The sequence below is a fragment of the Ursus maritimus genome, unplaced genomic scaffold (genome assembly GCF_017311325.1).
Source record: "Ursus maritimus isolate PB19 unplaced genomic scaffold, ASM1731132v1 scaffold_25, whole genome shotgun sequence".
In the NCBI taxonomy this organism is placed as follows: domain Eukaryota; kingdom Metazoa; phylum Chordata; class Mammalia; order Carnivora; family Ursidae; genus Ursus; species Ursus maritimus.
In genome coordinates this window covers 32,104,289-32,124,606 of record NW_024425008.1, presented here as the reverse complement: position 1 = coordinate 32,124,606, position 20,318 = coordinate 32,104,289, and the positions used below count along the sequence as shown (strand labels likewise).

The following is a 20,318-nucleotide window of genomic DNA, read 5'->3' as shown; positions in this document are numbered from 1 at the left end:
ATGTTGTAGCATGTATCAGTACCTCATTCCTTTTTTTATTGCAGAAAAAACCACATTAACATAAAATTTACCATCTAAACCATTATTAATTGTGTAATTCTGTGGCATTAAGTACATTCACACTGCTGTGAAACATATCTCCATAACTTTTTCATACTGGTTACGTGAAACTCTACACCCATTAAACAACTTCCCTTTTCCCCCTCATCCCATCCCCTTGTAACCAACATTCTACTTTCTGTTGCCAAGAATTTGACTACTTTAGATACCTCATATAAGTGGAATTATGCAGTATTTATCTTTTTGTGGCTAGTTTATTTTGCTTAACATAATGTCTTCAAGGTCCATCCATGTTGTATCATGTGACAATATATAAATATATACATCACATTTTGTTTATCCATTCATCCGTTGATGAACATTTGGGCGGCTTCCACCTCTTGACTACTATGAATAGTGCTCCTATGGACATGTGTGTGAAAATACCTCTTTGAGATGCTGCTTTCAATTCTTTTGAATACAAAGCCAGAAGTAGAATTGATAGACCATATGGTATTTCTATTTTTAATTTTTTGAGGAACCTTCTTATGATTTTCCATAGTGGTTGCACTATTTTTTACAATCCTACACTATTTTTACAATCCTTATACAAAAGTGTATAAGTGTTCCAATTTCTCCACATTCTCCCCGACGCTTGTTATTTTCTGTTTGTTTGTTTCTTTATAGTAGCCATCCTAATGGTTGTGAAGTGATATCTCATTCTGGTTTTGATTTGCATTTCTCTAATGATTAATGATGTTGAGCATCTTCTCGTATGTTGTTGACTATTTGTATATCATTTTGGGGGAAACATCTGTTCAAATTTTTTGTCCATTTTTAATTGTTTCTTGGTATGTGTCTCTCTCTTCATTTGTTTTGTTTCTTAAATTCCACATATGAGTGAAATCATATGGTATTTGTCTTTTTCTGACTGCGTTATTTCATTTAGCATTAAACTCTCTAGCTCCATTCATGTTGTTGAAAATGGCAAGATTTCATTCTTTTTTATGGCTGTATATATACACCACATCTTCTTTATCCATTCATCTGTCAGTAGACACGAGCTGCTTGTATAATTTGGCTATTGTAAATAATGCTGCAATAAACATAGGGGTGCATGTATCCCTTTGAATTAGTGATTTTGTATTTTGGGGGTAAATACCCAGTAGTGATGCACAAAAGTTTTTAAGTTTGATGTAGCCTCATTTGTCTATGTTTGCTTTAGTTGCCTGTGCCTTCAGTGTCGTACTCAAGAAATCATTACCAAAACCAGGAAGCAGACTCTTAACTATAGAGAACAAACTAGATGGCTACCAGAAGGAAGGTGGGTAGGGGGATGGGTTAAATAGGTGAAGGGGATTAAGAAGTGCACTCGTTGCAATGAGCATCAGTGATCTATGGAAGTATGGAAGTATGATGTATGGAAGTATTATTGTACACCTGAAACTAATATTACACTGTATGTTAACTAATTGAAATAAACACTTTAAAAAAACTGAGGCCCACTTACATCGTTGGGAGAAATGTTTCGTTGTAAAATCAGAAAATATTCGAAAAAATAAAGAAAACATTTTATCTATTCATCACCGTTATAAAAAAATAATTGCTGAATCCAATGTCATAAAGTTTTCCTGTATCTTCTAAGAATGTTACAGTTTTAAGTTTTATATTTAGTTCTTTAATCCATTTAGTTAATTTTTATATATAGCATAAGGTAAGGGTCCAACTTCATTCTTTTGCATGTGGATATCCAATTTTTCCAATACCAACAACATTTGTTGAAAAGACTGTCCTTTTCCCATTGAAGATCATTTGACCCTTATTGAAGATCATTTGACCATGTACACAAAAGTTTATTTCTGAACTCTCTATTCTATTCCATTTGTATCAGTTAGGGTTCTCCAAAGAAACAGAAGCAGTAGGATATATATAGATACAGATATATATGATTAAATATATATGATGAGATTTATTGTGAGGAATTGGTTCTCATGATTATGGATGCTGAAAAGACTCATGATATGCCATCTATAAGCTGAAGACCCAGGAAAACCAGTTATTTTGTACCTCAAAGTTTATACTTCTTAATTTCCTTGTGCTATCTTATAAACTATTACTATTAATGAGCTATTCAAAATCCCAGCAAAGTCATTCTCTTAGGATCTGAGCTAGGGTAGAGTTTACATTTTCATGAACCACCCCAGGCCAGATTAGTTCCAGGCAAGGAGCCTCCCCAGGACGTTTATTGTGATCCTGGGCAAGTGCCATGGGGCTCACCATCAGGGACTACCTTTTAGCTTCAGGTTCATTTGGCAGTTACTGTTGTATAAGGAATCCAAACTAGACTCTGGTTTCACCACTTGCCTGGTCTTACTAAGGTCCATAGCTCCAGAATAACTACAACCTCCTAGGAATATCTAGAATCTGCTAAGGAGTTCTCCCTTCCAATTCAGCTATCACCTCCCTAAAAGGAAAAGTATCGTTGTCACTGTGGATCGGAATACAAAATTAAAAATCTCTCTGTACTTACTTCTAGGTCCTGGGATCTGGAAATCAGAGGCCTTAGGTGGCAAGAAGGACAAAGCCAAAAACAAAAAACAAACAAACAAAAAAAGACATGCATCTAGCTCTGGAAACAATGGAGTTTTCTAAGTTATACAAACAGCTTATGTAAATCAACTCCTGTATTTACTTAGTCTTTGGAGACAAGTTTGATTTTCTTCCTTCTCCCCTTCCTCCTTCTCCACCTCCTATTTATTATTATTTTGCCTCTTTGAAATAATAGTAATAATAAAGACAGATTCTAGAATATTTAAGAAATTGGTAATGACTCTTGAAACTTTTATTCTTGTTAGCACTAGTACAAATTCCTAAGCTGTAGCTGAAAATGATTATTATCCAGAGTAGTTTGAATAGTCATTTCACAAGACAGGCTACTGGCCCTCTGTTTATTTGTAATCACTAATTTTTTTAGGTTAATAAAGCCAAAATCAAAGGCTAAAATTCCTTTACTTTTCTTAAGAAAAAAAAACTTTCTTAATATAAAAATGACATTTGATCGTTATAAAAAGCTTGGAAATTTTCAGAAAAGTATAACAAAGGGAATAAAAATCATACATAACTCTAATATACTAAAATAGCAAGTGCTTTATATTTTCATGTATGCCCTTTTCATCTTTCTCTATTGACATGTACACGTCTATCTTAACATAGTAAAGATTATACACTACATGTGCAGTTCTGTATGTTTTTTAAACATGTGTCATAAGAATTTTCCTGGTCAATGAATATTCTTCATATACATTACTTTAACCTGTATAATACTTTATCATAAGGATAGATAATTGTCTACTTAAATTTCTATATTATTTATCTTTTTATTTCTTTACTTTTCTCAATAATATAAACAACTAAAATAAACATGTGCATAAAGATTTATCTATTTTCTTAGGATAGATTTCTAGAAGTGAAATTACTGGATCAACAAATATGAAAATGTTCAAGAATTGGCTTTTTAAAGAAAGTCATCTTGGGTTGTTAAAGGATTAATGACACAACAAATGAAACATATCTTTGATGATTGTATAGCTGCTCATATTCAAATAATCTTTGCAAGCATAACTATTAATTGACTGAATCTAATCTTTCATTTCAGACGCAAGGATTCATCTCTTCCTTCTGTCTCCAGCTCCTTGGGATAGAAATCAGGAGGTCTCACTGAGCCCATATATAAGCCTTTCAGACAGGCACTTACCCACATGACTGCCTGTTTAACCCATTGCTCTCAAAATCTATATTTTTCTTATTTTCTCTTTTTTCAGATGGAATGGGGCGAGTCCTTGCTCAAGATGTATATGCAAAAGACAACCTACCCCCCTTTCCAGCATCAGTAAAAGATGGCTATGCTGTCCGAGGTAAATATTTTGGGATTTTTGAGTATCATCATACTCACACTGTATTTTTTTTTTCTTCAGATTTTTGGCTCAGCCTAGGCACCCAATGAGTTTTATATTTTTTTCCTGCTTGGTTATCAAAATAATTTTATTCACATATAACAATCTGGATTAAAACTTTTCAGTGACAATACTGTTGTTACTTGAAATGTTTGTTGACAAATAAATAATGTAGAAATTGATAGAAACACTGGACCATAATTTATTCTTTTGACCTCTACACATACCAGGTAGCAGACAGTCTTGGTCTGGAAGTTTTCCATATGTTTTCTAGTTGAAAATATCTATGTGGTCCAAGAAAAAAGAGCAGATTCCCAACACAGGGATCATCTAGGGTGGGCTTTTCTTCTGTTTTAAACTCAAACAGAGTAAGAGCTTCATAAAAAGCAAGCACAAGGGAACCTTCTAATTCCCTGGAGGAGCTGTATTTCAAAGCTCTGAAACCTCAGTTGGTACCAGCAGCTCATACCTTTAGAGTTCCCTGAGATTGCATAAAGGTTAAAAGCAAATACTAAATAGCAATTTCCTGCTACCCAAAATGAAAATGCAATGGAATTACTTAGAAACTATTATTGGTTATTAACTCAAGGCTGATATCATTGAAGAAATGTCTAAAAACATTTCCCAGCTTATCAGAGCTGTTAAGAAGGCCAGTTCCTTTTTAATGGTTCTTTACGGCATCTCTTACTTGTTTGTTGTTTCTCCTCTATCTAGCTATTAAAATAATTTCATTTTTATAATTAAATATATTCATTAATCTCCTCCATGTTCCATCACTATTTCTTAGCAGTATCTTTTTGTGTTGGAGGCTATAAGCAAATGGTTATGGTTATGGGCTTTGAAAAGCAAAGTAAGAGTGATCTGGGTCCCAGTACCAGGTCCATCTTTATAACTATGAGCAAATTACTTAAACTTTTTGAGCTTCTTCTAAACTTTTTGAGTTGTCTCATCTGTAAAATGATGATAATTATAACAATACTTACTCTAACAAGTTGTTGTGAGGATTGAATGAGACCCTAAAAAGCCTTAGTAAAGTATCTGGCACCAAAAGCAAGCACTCAATAACAGCTTTACAAAATGTTTGATAATGGTAACTATTATTATCACTATCATTACTATAAACACATTTCCTTAGACCATCTCTAAAAAAAAGGTTAACATTTATCTGAATTGTCACTCTCCTATTCTTTGTAAATAAAGTGTGGTGGAGAGGTTAATTCCTAGTAGTGTATTCTTTCTCAGGGATACTATCTTGGATGCACCTCATTCAGCTTGATCTCGCTAAATTAGAGTATTTCTGAAAACATAAATAACAAATCCCCGGTGGCTCTTCTGATTTTTTCTTCCAAATTTATTCCTTCTACTGTACTTTTATAATGAATATTGTCCAGAAAGAAAATTATTTCAGTCTTCTGATAGCCACGTTGGCTCTTCTTGGTTCTTGTTCTCCAACTAAAATGTCAGTTCTGTTTTGAACTTATAATTGGTAGCCATATGGGATTACTATAAAATGAAAAAGAATTCTTACTTGCAGAGTAGAACAGACAACTTTAGTAAATGAAATACCAAAGGGATAAGAAAGCCTATTTTTTACATTCTTGGTAATATAAAGGAGAAAGTGAGAAAATAAATTGAGGCAGAATTATTTTCAAGCAGAATGTTGTTCTGTGATTTTTGCATGAGATAGCAGCAGCTCAATAAAAAAAAACTATTGCTCTTAGCTTTTCTAGTTGCCAAAAAGAGTGATTAGTCTACATGAGCCTTAAAAGAGCCTTTCTGCTCCTGTAGAATATACCAAAGAAATTCTATATAAAATTACCATCTGGTATCTTCTTTATTCTTTTGTTTTGAAATGGTGGTGTTTTTAGCTATTTCACACACACACACACACACAAATGAAAAACACCTAACATCTCACAATATAAAACGTTCAGCAGACTATTATGCAGCTTGTCACGTTATTTCTTTCCTGTGAACTGTTGCTACCTCCAAGCTACAGAGTATTTAACAGAGACATAATACATAACAGATAGCCATTGTGGATATGGTTAAATCTCAAAAGTGGGAATGTTTGCTGTGTCTGTGTGTATATACCAGCATCATAATTAAGGCAGCAAAAGCCATCGGTGAACAAAGAGGCATGGTCCCAGTCTTTTCTGTGTCAGAACACCGCCCACCTCTCACAGGCAGTGTTTGGTAAAGAATATCCTTGAGGCTATTGTTGGGGCTCTCTATCACTCTACTTCGCATACCTTCTTCACCCCTGTTTTCCTTTACTCCCATTCCTTTCTCCCCACTCCCTTTATTCTCCCTTTTTTCTTCTCCTCTGCCTTTGCTGTAGGCCTTCCAGTAATAACCAGTGGCACCTGTGAGCATTGCTAACCCTGTAGGTGTAAAGAGGTTGCTAACTTGCTCTGGATCTCTAAGCGTTAGCCAGTGTCCTTCAGAAACATGTGGCATAAAACTCCAAACCAGTTGGAGGATCACTTGCTTTAAGGTATGTGGGTTGAAAAATCAAGACAGTAAAAAATGACTAAGCGAATAAGAAATAGGAATGGCTTTTAAAAAAAGAAAGAAAAAGCAGAGTTTAAAGAAGGCAGGAATCAAGTGATGATGATATAATAGGAAGAACTGTAACCTAATAAACTTAAAACTGCATTCAGGATGGAGTGAATTTTTTTTTTTTTTTTTTTTTTTTTTTTTTTTTTAAAGAAAAAGAAGAGATTTATTTTGGGTGCTGGCAGCTGGGGAAGGTGATAGGCTCAAGTCTTAACAATTGACCTCTCCCAAGGATGGAATGAATTTGAAAGATAAAAGAAAATGGAAGTAGCATGTTTCCTCTTATTTAAGACCAATACAATATTTTTATTAACATTTTTGAAGAGTGAAGAGTTATTTCTCTCTTCACACTGATTAAGCTAATCTGGATGCATTTCCACCTTCCCCTAGAGATGTGGATGCCTATTATCTCACAGTTTCTTTGTAGATGTTAATAAAGGCAAAAGTACCTCACATCCCAAGTTCAGCTTTCTTGAAACTTTTCAATTCAAAAGGGTTATCCCTTCAGAACTTGTTTTACAGGGATGATTTAGAAAGAGGGAAAAGTCTGAACAAGCCACTAATTATTTTGAGAACCATGTGTAATAAACAATTCTGGAAGGATATAAGACAAATCCCTGCCACTGGATTAAAGTAAATTTAATTTTCCTTTTTACATTCTGATTGAAATACATACTTATGAAAGATACAGAAAATTAAAAAGAACATTTTTAAATTACCCATTATCTCACTGCCTAGCCACTATTAACATTTTGTTGTACTTCCGTCCAGTGGGTTAAAGTGCATACTAAAATTCAGTTTCACCTCTTTGATTTAGAGCTTTTGTTCTTCTCAAAAGCCATGTTCTAGGTTCTCTATTTCTTCCACCTAAATCCCTGACCACAGCTGGTTTTCCATTTGATAACCTATTGCCTTCCACTATAGGTCTCTCTGGACAAAGAAAAGGGCCTTATGATGTGGGAATATTACTCAAGTGAGCAGAGAGATATTTTAATTAATTAATTTTGGTCAATTCCAAAAAGCTTAAAATACTGTATTTAAGGAAATAGTATCTCTTTTCCTAATACTAACAATACATGGGCATTTTCCCCCCTTGGAAGATGATGGTAAAGAATATAAAATGCTTTCTCACTCACGTGTCCTACTTTTAACTTCCTGCTTTCCATAAGAAAAAACCACAGATTTAAAATTCAAAACAACTCACCTGATTTAACTCCTCAGTATAATTGCAGCAAGTATTAATCTTGCTGTGCTAGTTTTATCACCTTCTCTTGCCCCACCCAACACTTTCTATAATCTTAATTTCAGTATACACATAAATACTTTTATTACCCTATTGGCCTATTATCTAGTCTTAGACAGCTTGGTTCCATAATCAGTTCTTAATCCCTTTGCCTGATTCTTCTGTCAAAGATATTTCCTAGGACCTCCAAAAGCTATGCTGTCTCTATAGCCTCAGTTTATTCAGTCCTACCATGGAAGTGTCGAAACTCTTTATTATTGAAAATAAATATAGCTATAAAGTGTTTCAAGAGGCTTAAAGGGAGTTCCTATATGGCTGGAAAATGAAAATGAAGGATAGTTCTATGGCAAAGGGCTCAGGGAAGATCTCTATACATTGCCACAGTGAATAGTTATCTAATGGTATCCATTTAAAAATAATATAATCTTTAAATAAACAAGTGAGGAAAACTAAAGTGTTTTCTGGACATTAAAAAAAAGAAAGCAGAAGTGGGAGCAACTTCAGGGTCTAGCATTAAGCATTATCAATCAGTTATATAATGTATTTACTGCATTATATAATTTGTTTTATATTGGTTTTATCACTTCCTTCTAATTAAATTCTACAGTTACAAAAAAGAAAAGAAAACTCATTAAGAGAAATTTCTAAATGTGGGGGGAGGGGGTTGTAAGCCTCTACATTAATCTTTGGAATCCATCCACCTTTTCTAATGGAATACTGTGGCTTATTTAGTTTATTTCTTTCCAAGCTTTAGATTCATGTGCCAACATACCTCCACTTCTGCTCCTTCCCACCCAAGCTTGTAGAAGTCATCTTAAAAATGGCAACTTTTACCTGTCTCTTTAATAGATATTTTTAAATAAATATCAGCAAGTTAGATAGATCATTATTCTTCTGTCTTTTTAAGAAATAGTGAGCGTTGGTGATAATGTAAAATCAGGATTTCTGTTGTAGTTCACTAATTTTTTACTCCGTATGTTTTCTTTAAGTCTGAATTTGTCTATATTCAGTTCAGTCTTAGAGTGCGCTACTCCTCAAAAAGGGTAGCTCATTAACCAGCACCATCAGCATCAGCTTGTTAGAAATGTAGAACCTCAAGCCCTATCCCAGACCTACTGGATCAGAATCTGTATTTTAACAAGATCTCCAGGTAATTTGTATGCACATTAAGGGTTGAGTAGTTACAAAGAAAATAATAAAAACAACTTCTCTCTTGCTACCAAAAGCCTTCTATAATGTGGTTTGACTGAGCCTTCTTCAGCTAGCAATATAGAGACGTGTTTCCCAGATAGAAATTTTCAGGGCAAGGTGAAGAACATAGTGTAAGGGCACACATAATTCTCTTTCCAGTCAGTGCACCTTCCCTGCTCCTTAGAGTCATTTAAGGACTCTTGTCAAATGTTGGCCTTCTTGACACTCTATAGCAGGCTTGCCCCAAATGATCTCCAGCCACTCATTTTTCAGTGACATTTTTTGGAGCATTTGTGCACAATATTGATATAAGGCATTATGGGTGCAGGTGTATTTGCATGTGTGTGAGGGAATAGGAGACAGGAAGAAGGTTGAAGAGCAGAGGGTTTCAAAAAAGAAAGGAAGTGATTATCTCTAAGGAGCTCATAATCTAGCTGAAGAAATAAAGCGTACACATTTTTGAAATTATTCAAGAAAATTTAGAAAACACAATACTAATATGTACAAATAGATTACAAACTTCCCACCAAAGTATTATGGAAATGCCAAATTCATTTCTTTAGTCTTTTAACAAATATTTATTGAAAATCAGTGATGAGCTAGGCACTATGCTAGACAGAATAGCAACATAATCCAAGTTATTGTATAAAATTAACCAGAGCAGTCTTTCTAAGCATTCAAAAGATGGTCAATGTTGACTCACATTTGAAAACTATATACATGGACCAGCAGGAAATGGAAGGCATCCAAAATACAGGATTTTGTGTTGAAAAATATTATTTATTTGTTCATTTATGCATACATCCTTCTAAATAGATTCTTAGAAGCCATACTCATTCATTTATTGAACATTTTTAATACTTTACATGTTAAAATTTTACTGAATACCTATTATGCAGCAAGTGCTATGGATTCCCCTGAGACAAATAAGCAAATAATTGCAAATAATTAGAAAGCCATAATTAGAGTTATTTAGGGAATACACTGGGGAAACAAAAGAGAACGTAGCTGACTCTTGAGGGAAGAAGAGTCAGATATGACTTCACAGAAAAGGTGATACTTGAGCTGAGTCTTAAAAGCTAAGAAGTCTTTAATCAGAAGGCACAGATGAGAAAAGGACACTCCAGGCAATGGAAGTAGCATATATTATGGAGCTGAAATATGAGTCATCTTGGTACTTTCAGGAAGCTACAGTTCTAGAAATTGAGAGTGGCTAGGGCATAAGGAGGATATGAACCAGAGGCCTTTGCACATAGGTGAGGATCTTCAGATGGAGTATTTCCACTTCCTATTTGTCCTTCTCCCCCCCTCCCACTCTCTTCTTCTCTCTGTCTCTCACACACTCACATACCCCTTCTGCCTACTTACCTTTTATTCATCCTTCATATTCAAACCAGAAATCCTTTTATCAAGGTTGCTTTCCCTGACCCTCCAATATACTTTAGGCACTTTCATTGTATGTTCTCCTAAAACTATATTCCTTTCCTTTAGAATGGTTTTCTTAATTTGCATTTATATATTCATTAATGTGATTATTTGATTAATGTCTGTCTCCTCCACTACATCAATGGCTTTAACCCCACCCATAAGAAGACACACATTAAGTACCATATACACACACATATAACATATGTAACATATACAATATATAAATGTACATATGCACACATATATAAACAAAAATAAATTCCATGAAACAATATTCATCCTTATGATGCATGAGGAAATATATTTCTGTTCATTCTCATTTTAAAAATTGTTTACAAGTTTACAGCCCACCACCATATTTGGTCCAGAGTTTGAAAAACACTGCAGCAAATTGGCACTGCATTAGAATAGAAACGATGTCTGCTGGTTTTACTCCACTCTGTCCCAGCAGCTAATATGACACTTAGGATGTAGACCACTTCTATAGAAATTTAGTGAATGAATGAAAGGAATAGAAAGCTTTAAAATATATTATTTTTAAAGTATTATCTCAATTTTTATCAACAAGAAAACTGAAGTTTGGAGAAAGGCTTAATAATTTGCTGAGGCAAGGGAAACAAAAGCAAAAATGAACTATTGGGACTTCATCAGGTTAAAAAGCTTTTACACAGCAAAGGAAACAGTCAACAAAACTAAAAGGCAACCTACGGAATAGAAGAAGATACTTACATATGACTTATCAGATAAAGGGCTAGTATCCAAGATCTATAAAGAACTTAACAAACGCAACACCCCAAAAACAAAAAATCCAGTCAAGAAATGGGCAGGAGACATGAATAAACATTTCTCCAAAGTAGACATATAAATGGCCAACAGACATATGAAAAAATGCTCAACATCACTCGGCATCAGGGAAATACAAATCAAAACTACAATGAGATACCACTTTATACCAGCCAGAATGGCTAAAATTAACAAGTCGGAAAACAACAGATGTTGGCAAGGATGTGGAGAAAGGAGGAACCCTCTTACACTGTTGGTGGGAATGCAAATTGGTGCAGCCACTCTGGAAAACAGTATGGAGGCTCCTCAAAAAGTTAAAAATACAGCTACCTTACAGCCAAGCAATTGCACTACTAGGTATTTATCCCAAGGATACAAACATAGTGATTCAAAGGGGCACATGAACCCCAATGTTTATAGCAGCAATGTCCACAATAGCCAAAATATGGAAAGAGTCCAGATGTCCATCATCCATGAATGGATAAAGAGGATGTTGACTATTACTCAGCCATCAAAAACAATGAAATCTTGCCATTTCCACAACATGGATGGAGATAGAGAGTATAATGCTCAGTGAAATAAATCCGTCAGAAAAAGACAAATACCATATTATTTTACTCATATGTGGAATTTAAGGGGAAAAAAATGGATGAACATAGGGGAAGGGAAGGAAAAATAAAATAAGATGAAAACAGAGAGGGAGGCAAACATAAGAGACTCTTAACTATAGGAAACAAACTGAGGGGGCGCCTGGGTGGCTCAGTCTTTAAGCGTCTGCCTCCGGCTAAGGGCATGATCCCGGCGTTCTGGGATCAAGCCCCACGTCAGGCTCCTATGCTGGGAGCCTGCTTCTTCCTCTCCCACTCCCCCTGCTTGTGTTCCCTCTGTTGCAGGCTGTCTCTCTCTCTCTCTGTCAAATAAATAAAGAAAATCTTTAAAAAAAAGAAAAGAAAAGAAAAGAAAAGAAACAAACCGAGGGATGCTGGAGGAGAGGTGGATGGGGGGATGGGGTAATTGGGTAATAAGCATTAAGAAGGGCATTTGATTTAATGAGCACTGGGTGTTATATGCAACTGATAAATCACTAAATCTACCCCTGAAAAGAATAATACAGTATATGTTAACTAAATTGAAGTTAAATTTTTTAAAAATGAAAAAAAAAGAATAATTTGCTGAAAGTCATGAGGCTAATAATAGGCAGAACCAGGATTCAGCTTCAGCTTTGTTTTACTTTAAAACCCTGCTAATTTCCTCTTGTGCAAGAGGTAAAATAGAAAATGTCTAGGTTGCTTATGAGAGGTGGCAAGCTGGTAATATCTCTAATAGAGAAAATAATTTAAAATAACTTTATTCACACTTAAGATATAGTTAGTGTGGAATTCTGAAAGATAATTGACTTTTTAATTTTCTACAATAAGAAAATTAAAATTTCTTTAAGATACTATAAAAATAAATGGGAGGATGGATGAAATAAGATTGGTAAAATGTTGATAATTGTGGAAGCAATGATTCTATGTCTGGTTTATGTCTATTTTAAATTGCTCATTTAAAAATTTTTTTAAAAAAACACAAAAGCAGCCTAATAAGAATAGCACTGCAGGAAAACTATTCTTGTTTTTCAAGTGAGCACTGAAAATATAATAGGATTCCAAAAAACACAAGAAAGCTGAGTTTATTAATTCAAATAATGTCTACAAAGCACAAGATACTACATCTAGTACACAGAAGAGACTCAATGTTAATTTTTGTTCCTTTCTACGTCAGGTTAACCAAAGTCATCTGTGCAAAAAAAAGTGACTCATTATAAACAATTTTATATATAAGCCTTTAAAAAAACACCACTTTGTAGTCACATTTAAAAAAAAATGAATTTTGGGGAGCCTGAGTGGCTCAGTCAGTTGAGCATCCAACTCTTGATTTTGGCTCAGGTCATGATCTCAGGGTCCTAGGATTGCACCCGGACTTGGTCTCTGAGCTCAGTGCAGAGTCTGCTTGTCCTGCTCCCTCTGCTCTCCCCACCCAAGCCCCCTCTGCGCACACACTTGCATGCTCACTCTCTCACTTGCTCAAATAAATAAATAAAATGCACTGGGTGTTATACGCAACTAATGAATCATCGAACTTTACATCAGAAACCAGGGATGTACTGTATGGTGACTAACATAATATAATAAAAAAACATTAAAATAAAAAAAATCTTTTAACAAAATAAATTTAAACAAATAAAAATTAAAAATGAATTTCGTATGTCCTTTTTAAAAGAGAGAAATATTATTATTTATCAGCATGATTGCAAATATAATTAAAATATTCATATAGAAAGTTAACTTTACTGTGTGTGTGTCCGCAAATCCTTGCTGTATGCAGACGATATGAAAGTAATGGTCATGATCATAAAACTCATTAGATAGGCACTGCCTTGCCAATAGTATGGATCTGAAATCCACATCATAGGTGAAGAAAGCCCTTTTGAATAAACTTCTTTCCAGGAATATTTTTTTCATCCAGCTATTACTATACTGTATATAGAAAATAATTGGTTAAGTTTTTCCATCTCAATTCTGAAAGTGTTTCTTCTGATTTAAAATATATAGTCAACGGAAATTGTAATGCAGAGCTGCCTATGTATTATGATTTAGAAATAGCGTTCTGTCCCATTATTTAAAAAAAAAAATTCTGTATTGGGAATTAAGGGACTGTGTTTTAGTCCTAGTTCTACCACTAACCAGAACTTGTCAACCTAAGTTCCTTCATTCTGTGACTCATTTCCTTCAAATGTCAAATGAAAAAAAGAAGATATGTTCTTTCTACTCGACTGAGTTATTATGAAAATCAGACTGGGTGATAAATAAGAAAATAGTATGAAATAGTTCAAAATTTATAGAAAATGGAGACATATGAATATAAATAGTAATATATCTGTATAGATAGATATATCCACGATAGTGTACAGATACGTTCACACATATATACCCATAGAAAAGGTGGTATTTATTTAGGAGGATGGGCTAAAAGAAATAGTTCTATTTGAAAAGTACAAGTATATGGGGCTCCTGAGTGGCTCAATCATTTGAGCTTCTGACCCTTGATTTCAGCTCAGGTTGTGATCTCATGGGTCATCAGATCAGCTGGCATCGGCCTCCCCAGTCAGCAGAGAGTCTGCTTGAAGATTCTCTTCCTCTGCCTCTCCCCCCACTCACACATGCTTCCTCTCTCTCTCTTATTTAAATAAATCTTAAAAAAAATTAAAAGTACAAGTATCAAATTATGGAGCAACAGGAAGACCATCTCCAGTGACACCAAGAAAGAGCATGATTAGAATCACTTCTACTGGTACTTCTGAATGATGGATACTAAAGATCAAACCAGTAGTAACATTGCCATTGTCTGGTCTAAGAGATCAGAAAAGTATTCCATTTTCCTGAAGCTTTATCTGATCTTTGATTCAAATTTTAAAATTCCAATACTAGATCCTTATTCCTTGCTGTAGGTACATTTTGATGTTTGTTCTTGGTTCTGTTCACCTCACAGCTGCTGATGGCCCAGGAGATCGTTTCATCATTGGGGAATCCCAAGCTGGTGAGCAGGTGAGATGCATAGGCCTGAAAGGCCCCAGATTTCAGTTTCATGGACTTTTATCATTGAATTCTAAGCTTCTACCATCATCGTAATGGAAATCTTAGAGGTGGATTAGATAGGTTATCAAAGAGATTAAAGGACGGTTCCCATGAGAAAGCCAAAATAATTCTTTTTTAACTGAAAGAAATCTGCATCTACTAATATATGGCATGGTTTTTTGGTATGTCTCACAGACGTACTCCACAAGCATTTTCCAGTCCTATGATTAGATTATTCTTTCTTCCTGTATAAACATTAATGTTCTGAGTAGACCTATAGTTTCTAGGTGATCTTCTCAGACTTTTCTCCAACCTATGTTACGAACAGGGAATCAGAAGAAACAAATCATTTAACATCTCTAGCTAATCACTTAGATTAGCTTTTCTCACTAGGGAGCTGGCCAGTGAACAGGTATATATATATTTCTATTAAGAAATGAAGCACTGATGGGCCATAATGGAAGTACAGTAGAAGTTCTCTTATTTAGTGCTTTTGAGTCTAGTAATTGGCCATTTAATTGGAAACAAGTGGAAAATTATTTTATATTTTTAAAATAAATGTAAGTTTAACTTAAGTGAACATCTGTTTGTCAATAATTTGATGGAGAGTTAATGCTTTTATTTTTAATAAATATCTACTATTTCAATTTCTATCTGGTCTTTCTTACATAAATCACACCCAAAAGCACCTATATGTGATTTCTAGTTTTGGTCTTTAATGTGGAAAAAAATTTAAGGACATTTGCAAAGTATCTAAATATAGAATCCTTCTAGATTTTTATTATATTTTTACAATTTTTTTACAGCTACTTCACCCACACCTAATTTGAGAGTTGTTTCCAGCATGATTTTTTAATTGAGTTTTTCCAAAGGTTTAACTTAATTTTTATAGAGAAAACTCTTTTCACACTCATGTATCATTAATTTATGTAATATTTATTTAAATTACATAATTCAGTAGCAACTACTGCCGCAAACTGGCACAAACAAGTTTGGGAAGAAACTCAATTGAACCGTAAAGCAGTACTTTACAATTATACAATAACAGCCTCGAAGTTAAGCATCAGTATGATACTGTAAGCATCATTATGTTTAAGAGGAAATAGAGAACATATGTCAATCCACTGAATTTTGAAGGTTGTTTAAAAGAGCTCCTGCCTTATTAAATAGACCCAGAAGAAGACCAAGATACTTTTTTCCTCTGCTACTACTGAGCATTGATAAGCATTATATAAAAACAAAGGAGGATATGAATGAATGATTGAATGAATGAATGAATGTGGAGGTTTGGGCAAAAGCTATGTCCCATGCCTTTTCTTCCTTGGCTTAGTATGTACTCCTATAGGTACTGAAAATATGGAGAAGTTAAGGAAGTATATAGGAGAAGAATGGTGCCCATGGTGGTGACCCCAACTACTTCATCCCTATATGCAGGCATTGAAGAGAACTATGTATAAATCTCTGAAGCCAAGCCTGGCACTATACTGATTAGATGCTGTACACAGGCTGGTTTTAATCCTCATGACTGTTTTCCTGACAAAAAGAACACCTAGGCCTGGGTCCCTTTTTTATAAATGACTTGTATTATGACCTCATAATTTACTCGACTTCTTGATATGTATTTCACTCAGTGTTGGATGTCTAAAGCATCCATTTGTATAACAAAGGTACAAAGTACCAATTATTCTAGGTCTCTGATCTTCAATCGAGTCTATCTAACATTTATCAAACACAACTACTATGTGTACCAAGCACTGTGTTGGGTTCTAGGGATATAAAGTAAATTAAGATATGATTTCTACTCTTAAGAAGTTTACATCTAGTGGAGAAGACAGAATATAACAACTAAATATACTATATTAAGTGTTAAACTAATGCTATCAGCCATGTACTGTGGAGGACAATAGGGTGGTTGAGCGTTTCATCCTAGAAGGATTAAGAAAATAATATTGGAGCTGGACCTAAGAGGACTTTACAAAAACAGAAATGAGAAAAGGACATTCCAGGCGAAGAAAACAGTATAAATCAAGACACAGAGGTGTTTTTAAAAATTGTATGGAATGTTTAGGAAACCGCAAGTAGTTTGTGGTAGTCAAAGCCTAGTATAAATAGATAGATAGGTAACGGATTATTAACTGCCTTGTGGTCTTCTTAAACCTTATTTACTAGTTAAGACTTCCAACTGCACTAGAGAACTAGGAACACAAAAGTCATGAAACTTAAAAGTTGCTAACTTCTTGTAAGGTCGATGGGAAAAAAAGAGGAAAACTGTACAAGAAAATGGGGTTTCTCTTCAAATTATCTGTGATGTCCTTTATCTATAACTAAGGTATCATACAGACTTCATAGCAATCTCAGAGATCTTACACGAGCCAAATTCCTCATTTATTGAAAGTACATATGCTTGAGAATTAGGTGCCATTGCATACAATGAGACAGTGATTTACAAAATGCTTTCTTGGTGTACCAAAATACTTGACTTTAAATCACTTACAGTGTAGCCCTATTGATTAGCACTGGACACTGTCAAAGAAAGTATTACATGATTATAAAGTGCTGTCATTGGGCAAATCTCAAAAAAACTCAACACCTCCATTAAGGAAAAATCAGGATTTTAACCATTTTTACTTTATATAAAACATATAAGGTATATCAGTAAAAATAAAAAAGAATGAGTTACTCTTAAAGAATTGTTACTCTTAACAATCTGAAAGAAGTACTTCATGTATTCCTAGAGTTTTTCAACTGATTCCATTCAATCGAGGTATATTATATGTTTACTCTAAGTGGATATATAAATATCTTTATATATCCAATAATATATTTTACATTGAATCTCATATAAGTGAGCTGGTAGAAACTCTTCACCTATCACTTAGATTTACTAATCTTAGAGAGAAGCCAAATTTTTTATTTACTAATCACATGAAAACAGTTCTTAAGAGTTGGCTTAAACCAAGAAGTAGAGAAAATTACAGACAGAACCATAATAAAACTTAAAGTAAATTTGCAGAATATGGTACACTGAACTGTACTAAATTGAGGCAGAGCTCCAAACTAACACTTCATCTTAAGAAGCAACTGTCCTGAAACTCACTTTAGGATTCACTTTCTGTGTTAACCAAAAAGGCACTTTCAGCAAAAGAAGAACCTATTTAGGCCTATATTAAATATCTTTGTTCCATAGGCTCTGAAGATAGTTTTAGCATTAGAACCTCTACTAAAAAATACATATATCAAAACTAATGTTTTTCATCAAAAATCACTGCACTGTAAAATGGCCATGTATAGTAGATTAAGAGATGTCCCAGAAAATGAGTAAAATCTAGGTTGAAATTTTTTTTTTAATTTTAATGCATTGGACCCTAAACTTTTCATATGAAATCCCATGCAGCATCTTGGTAGAAAATTACATAAAAATAGGGGTGCCTGGGTGGCTCAGTTGGTTAAGCATTTGCCTTCGGCTTAGGTCATGATCCAGGGTCCTGGGATTGAGCCCTCCATCGGGCTCCCTGCTCAGTGGGGAGCCTGCTTCTCCCTCTGCCTCTGCCATTCCCTCCACTTGTAATCTCTGGCTCTCTCTATCTCTCTATCAAATAAATAAATAAAATCTTTAAAAAAAAAAAAAGGAAAAGAATCCAATTTGTAAAAAAAAAAATTACATAAAAATGTAACCATTCCAAAAGCCTGGAATGTCTTTTATTCAAATAGCAGAATAAGGAAATATAAGATACATAGCTCAGTGCCAGAGCTGATCCCAAGAATCTCTTTTGCCAATAGCTATGGGAGAAAAGCAGGGAGAACACTGGAGTTTTTTTTTTTTTTTTTTTTTAAAGATTTTATTTATTTATTTGACAGAGAGAGACAGCCAGCGAGAGAGGGAACACAGCAGGGGGAGTGGGAGAGGAAGAAGCAGGCTCATAGCAGAGGAGCCTGATGTGGGACTCGATCCCGGCACGCCAGGATCACGCCCTGAGCCGAAGGCAGACGCTTTAACGACTGCGCTACCCAGGCGCCCCAACACTGGAGTTTTAAGCCAAGAAGGATGGAATACTTTATGTAGTTGTTAGCTACTGAGACCATACATGTTCATTCATTCATTCCAGAAATATTTATTCACCACCAACTTTGTGCTAGACACGTTCTAGGCTTTGGTATGATAAAGCAACAAATATTTCTGGAGAAGGGGTGATTAAAGTGACTGTACCCAAGAAATAGAGTTAAGGGAAACCAACAAAGGAATGTTAAATAGCCGGGTGCTAACAGTGATACTCCATTACCAACCACATCTAGGTCTAAAGCGGCAAAGGGAAAGAGTGGTACCTGGACCTGGGGAGATTCATAGCTATGAGATAGAGCCACCCAATAGGAGCTGTGGCCCTCAGTAATAAAGATGATATAGCCATCACCAAACTGCAGCCCAGCAGGGAAAGAGCAAGCGAAATAAAAACCCTACTTTTCCCTTTCTCTTACCCTCTAATCTCTTCTTGACCACTCCCATTGACTGAACCTAATCAGAAGCCAGAGTGATGTGAGCCTGGATGAAATAGTCCATAGAGGTCAGCCTTCTGGGCCACAGCACAGGATAGAAAATGAAGATATGATCTGGAGAGGCAAACAAAAAATAAAACAAATCCCTGTCTTTGTAGGGCTTTTATTCTAGAATGTAATAATGCACTCAACACTGTACCTAGTATAAATTGAAGAGTTTGATAGTTTGGGCTATTGGTGGTATTGTTTCCAGTAATAATATTATTGAAAAAAGATTTTTAAGGCTCTTCTAATAAATAAATTTCCTGTTTTGCTTTGTACATCTAGTAGAGGGGTATTTTTCCTTAACCATTCCCTAAAAATGTTTTGATGTAGCAGAGAATATATAACATAAAATGTACCATTGTAACCATTTTTAAGTGTACAGTTCAGTAATGTTAAGTATATTACATTGTTGTGACCTAAGATTTTAAATACTTAAGAAGAAGATATCTTTGGAAAGTTCTCTTTTTTTATCAGGAAATTAATATTATCTCAGAATTCTCTTTTAGGGGAAATTTGAAGCATTTCTTTTCCCAACTCTGACCTAAATCATTGGCCTATGAGGCCAAATCAAACCTATCAAATGGATCTTACAGAAATATGCTTTTCTCTATGCTGAAAGAAGTTTTCAGGGCAGGTCCTGGGGTCAGTCTCATGTACCATCTGTATGAGAGCTCAGATAACGAAAATCTTGGATATAATGTTAAACACAAATTATTACAGACACTGGAATCATTTTTCAATTACTTAATTACATTTCTCGACTTTTATTATTGAAAGGTGAACTAATATGTTTTAGAAAGATTTTCAAGTGAAATAATTAGAATGATTTTTCTGACTTGCCTTTAATAAATCAAAAAGTTTAGTTAATAAAGTACTACATTTCTTAAACATCAAAACTTAAGTAAATGACCAACATGCTAGTTTTTCATAATTGTCTTTCATAAAATCACGTTGCATGGCATTTTTTTC

The 20,318-nt window shown here is 34.6% G+C and overlaps 1 protein-coding gene across 4 annotated transcripts in view; it reads left to right on the top strand.

Moving 5' to 3' along the window:
* GPHN (gephyrin) overlaps positions 1 to 20,318 on the top strand; it is a 642,872-nt gene that overhangs the window by 547,411 nt on the left and 75,143 nt on the right. For all 4 annotated transcript variants that reach the window (XM_040641766.1, XM_040641767.1, XM_040641768.1 and 1 more), the window contains 2 exons: positions 3,861 to 3,953; positions 14,728 to 14,783. In XM_040641766.1, coding sequence (XP_040497700.1) covers positions 3,861 to 3,953; positions 14,728 to 14,783 — 149 coding nt within the window. The remainder of the gene's footprint in view (positions 1 to 3,860; positions 3,954 to 14,727; positions 14,784 to 20,318) is intronic.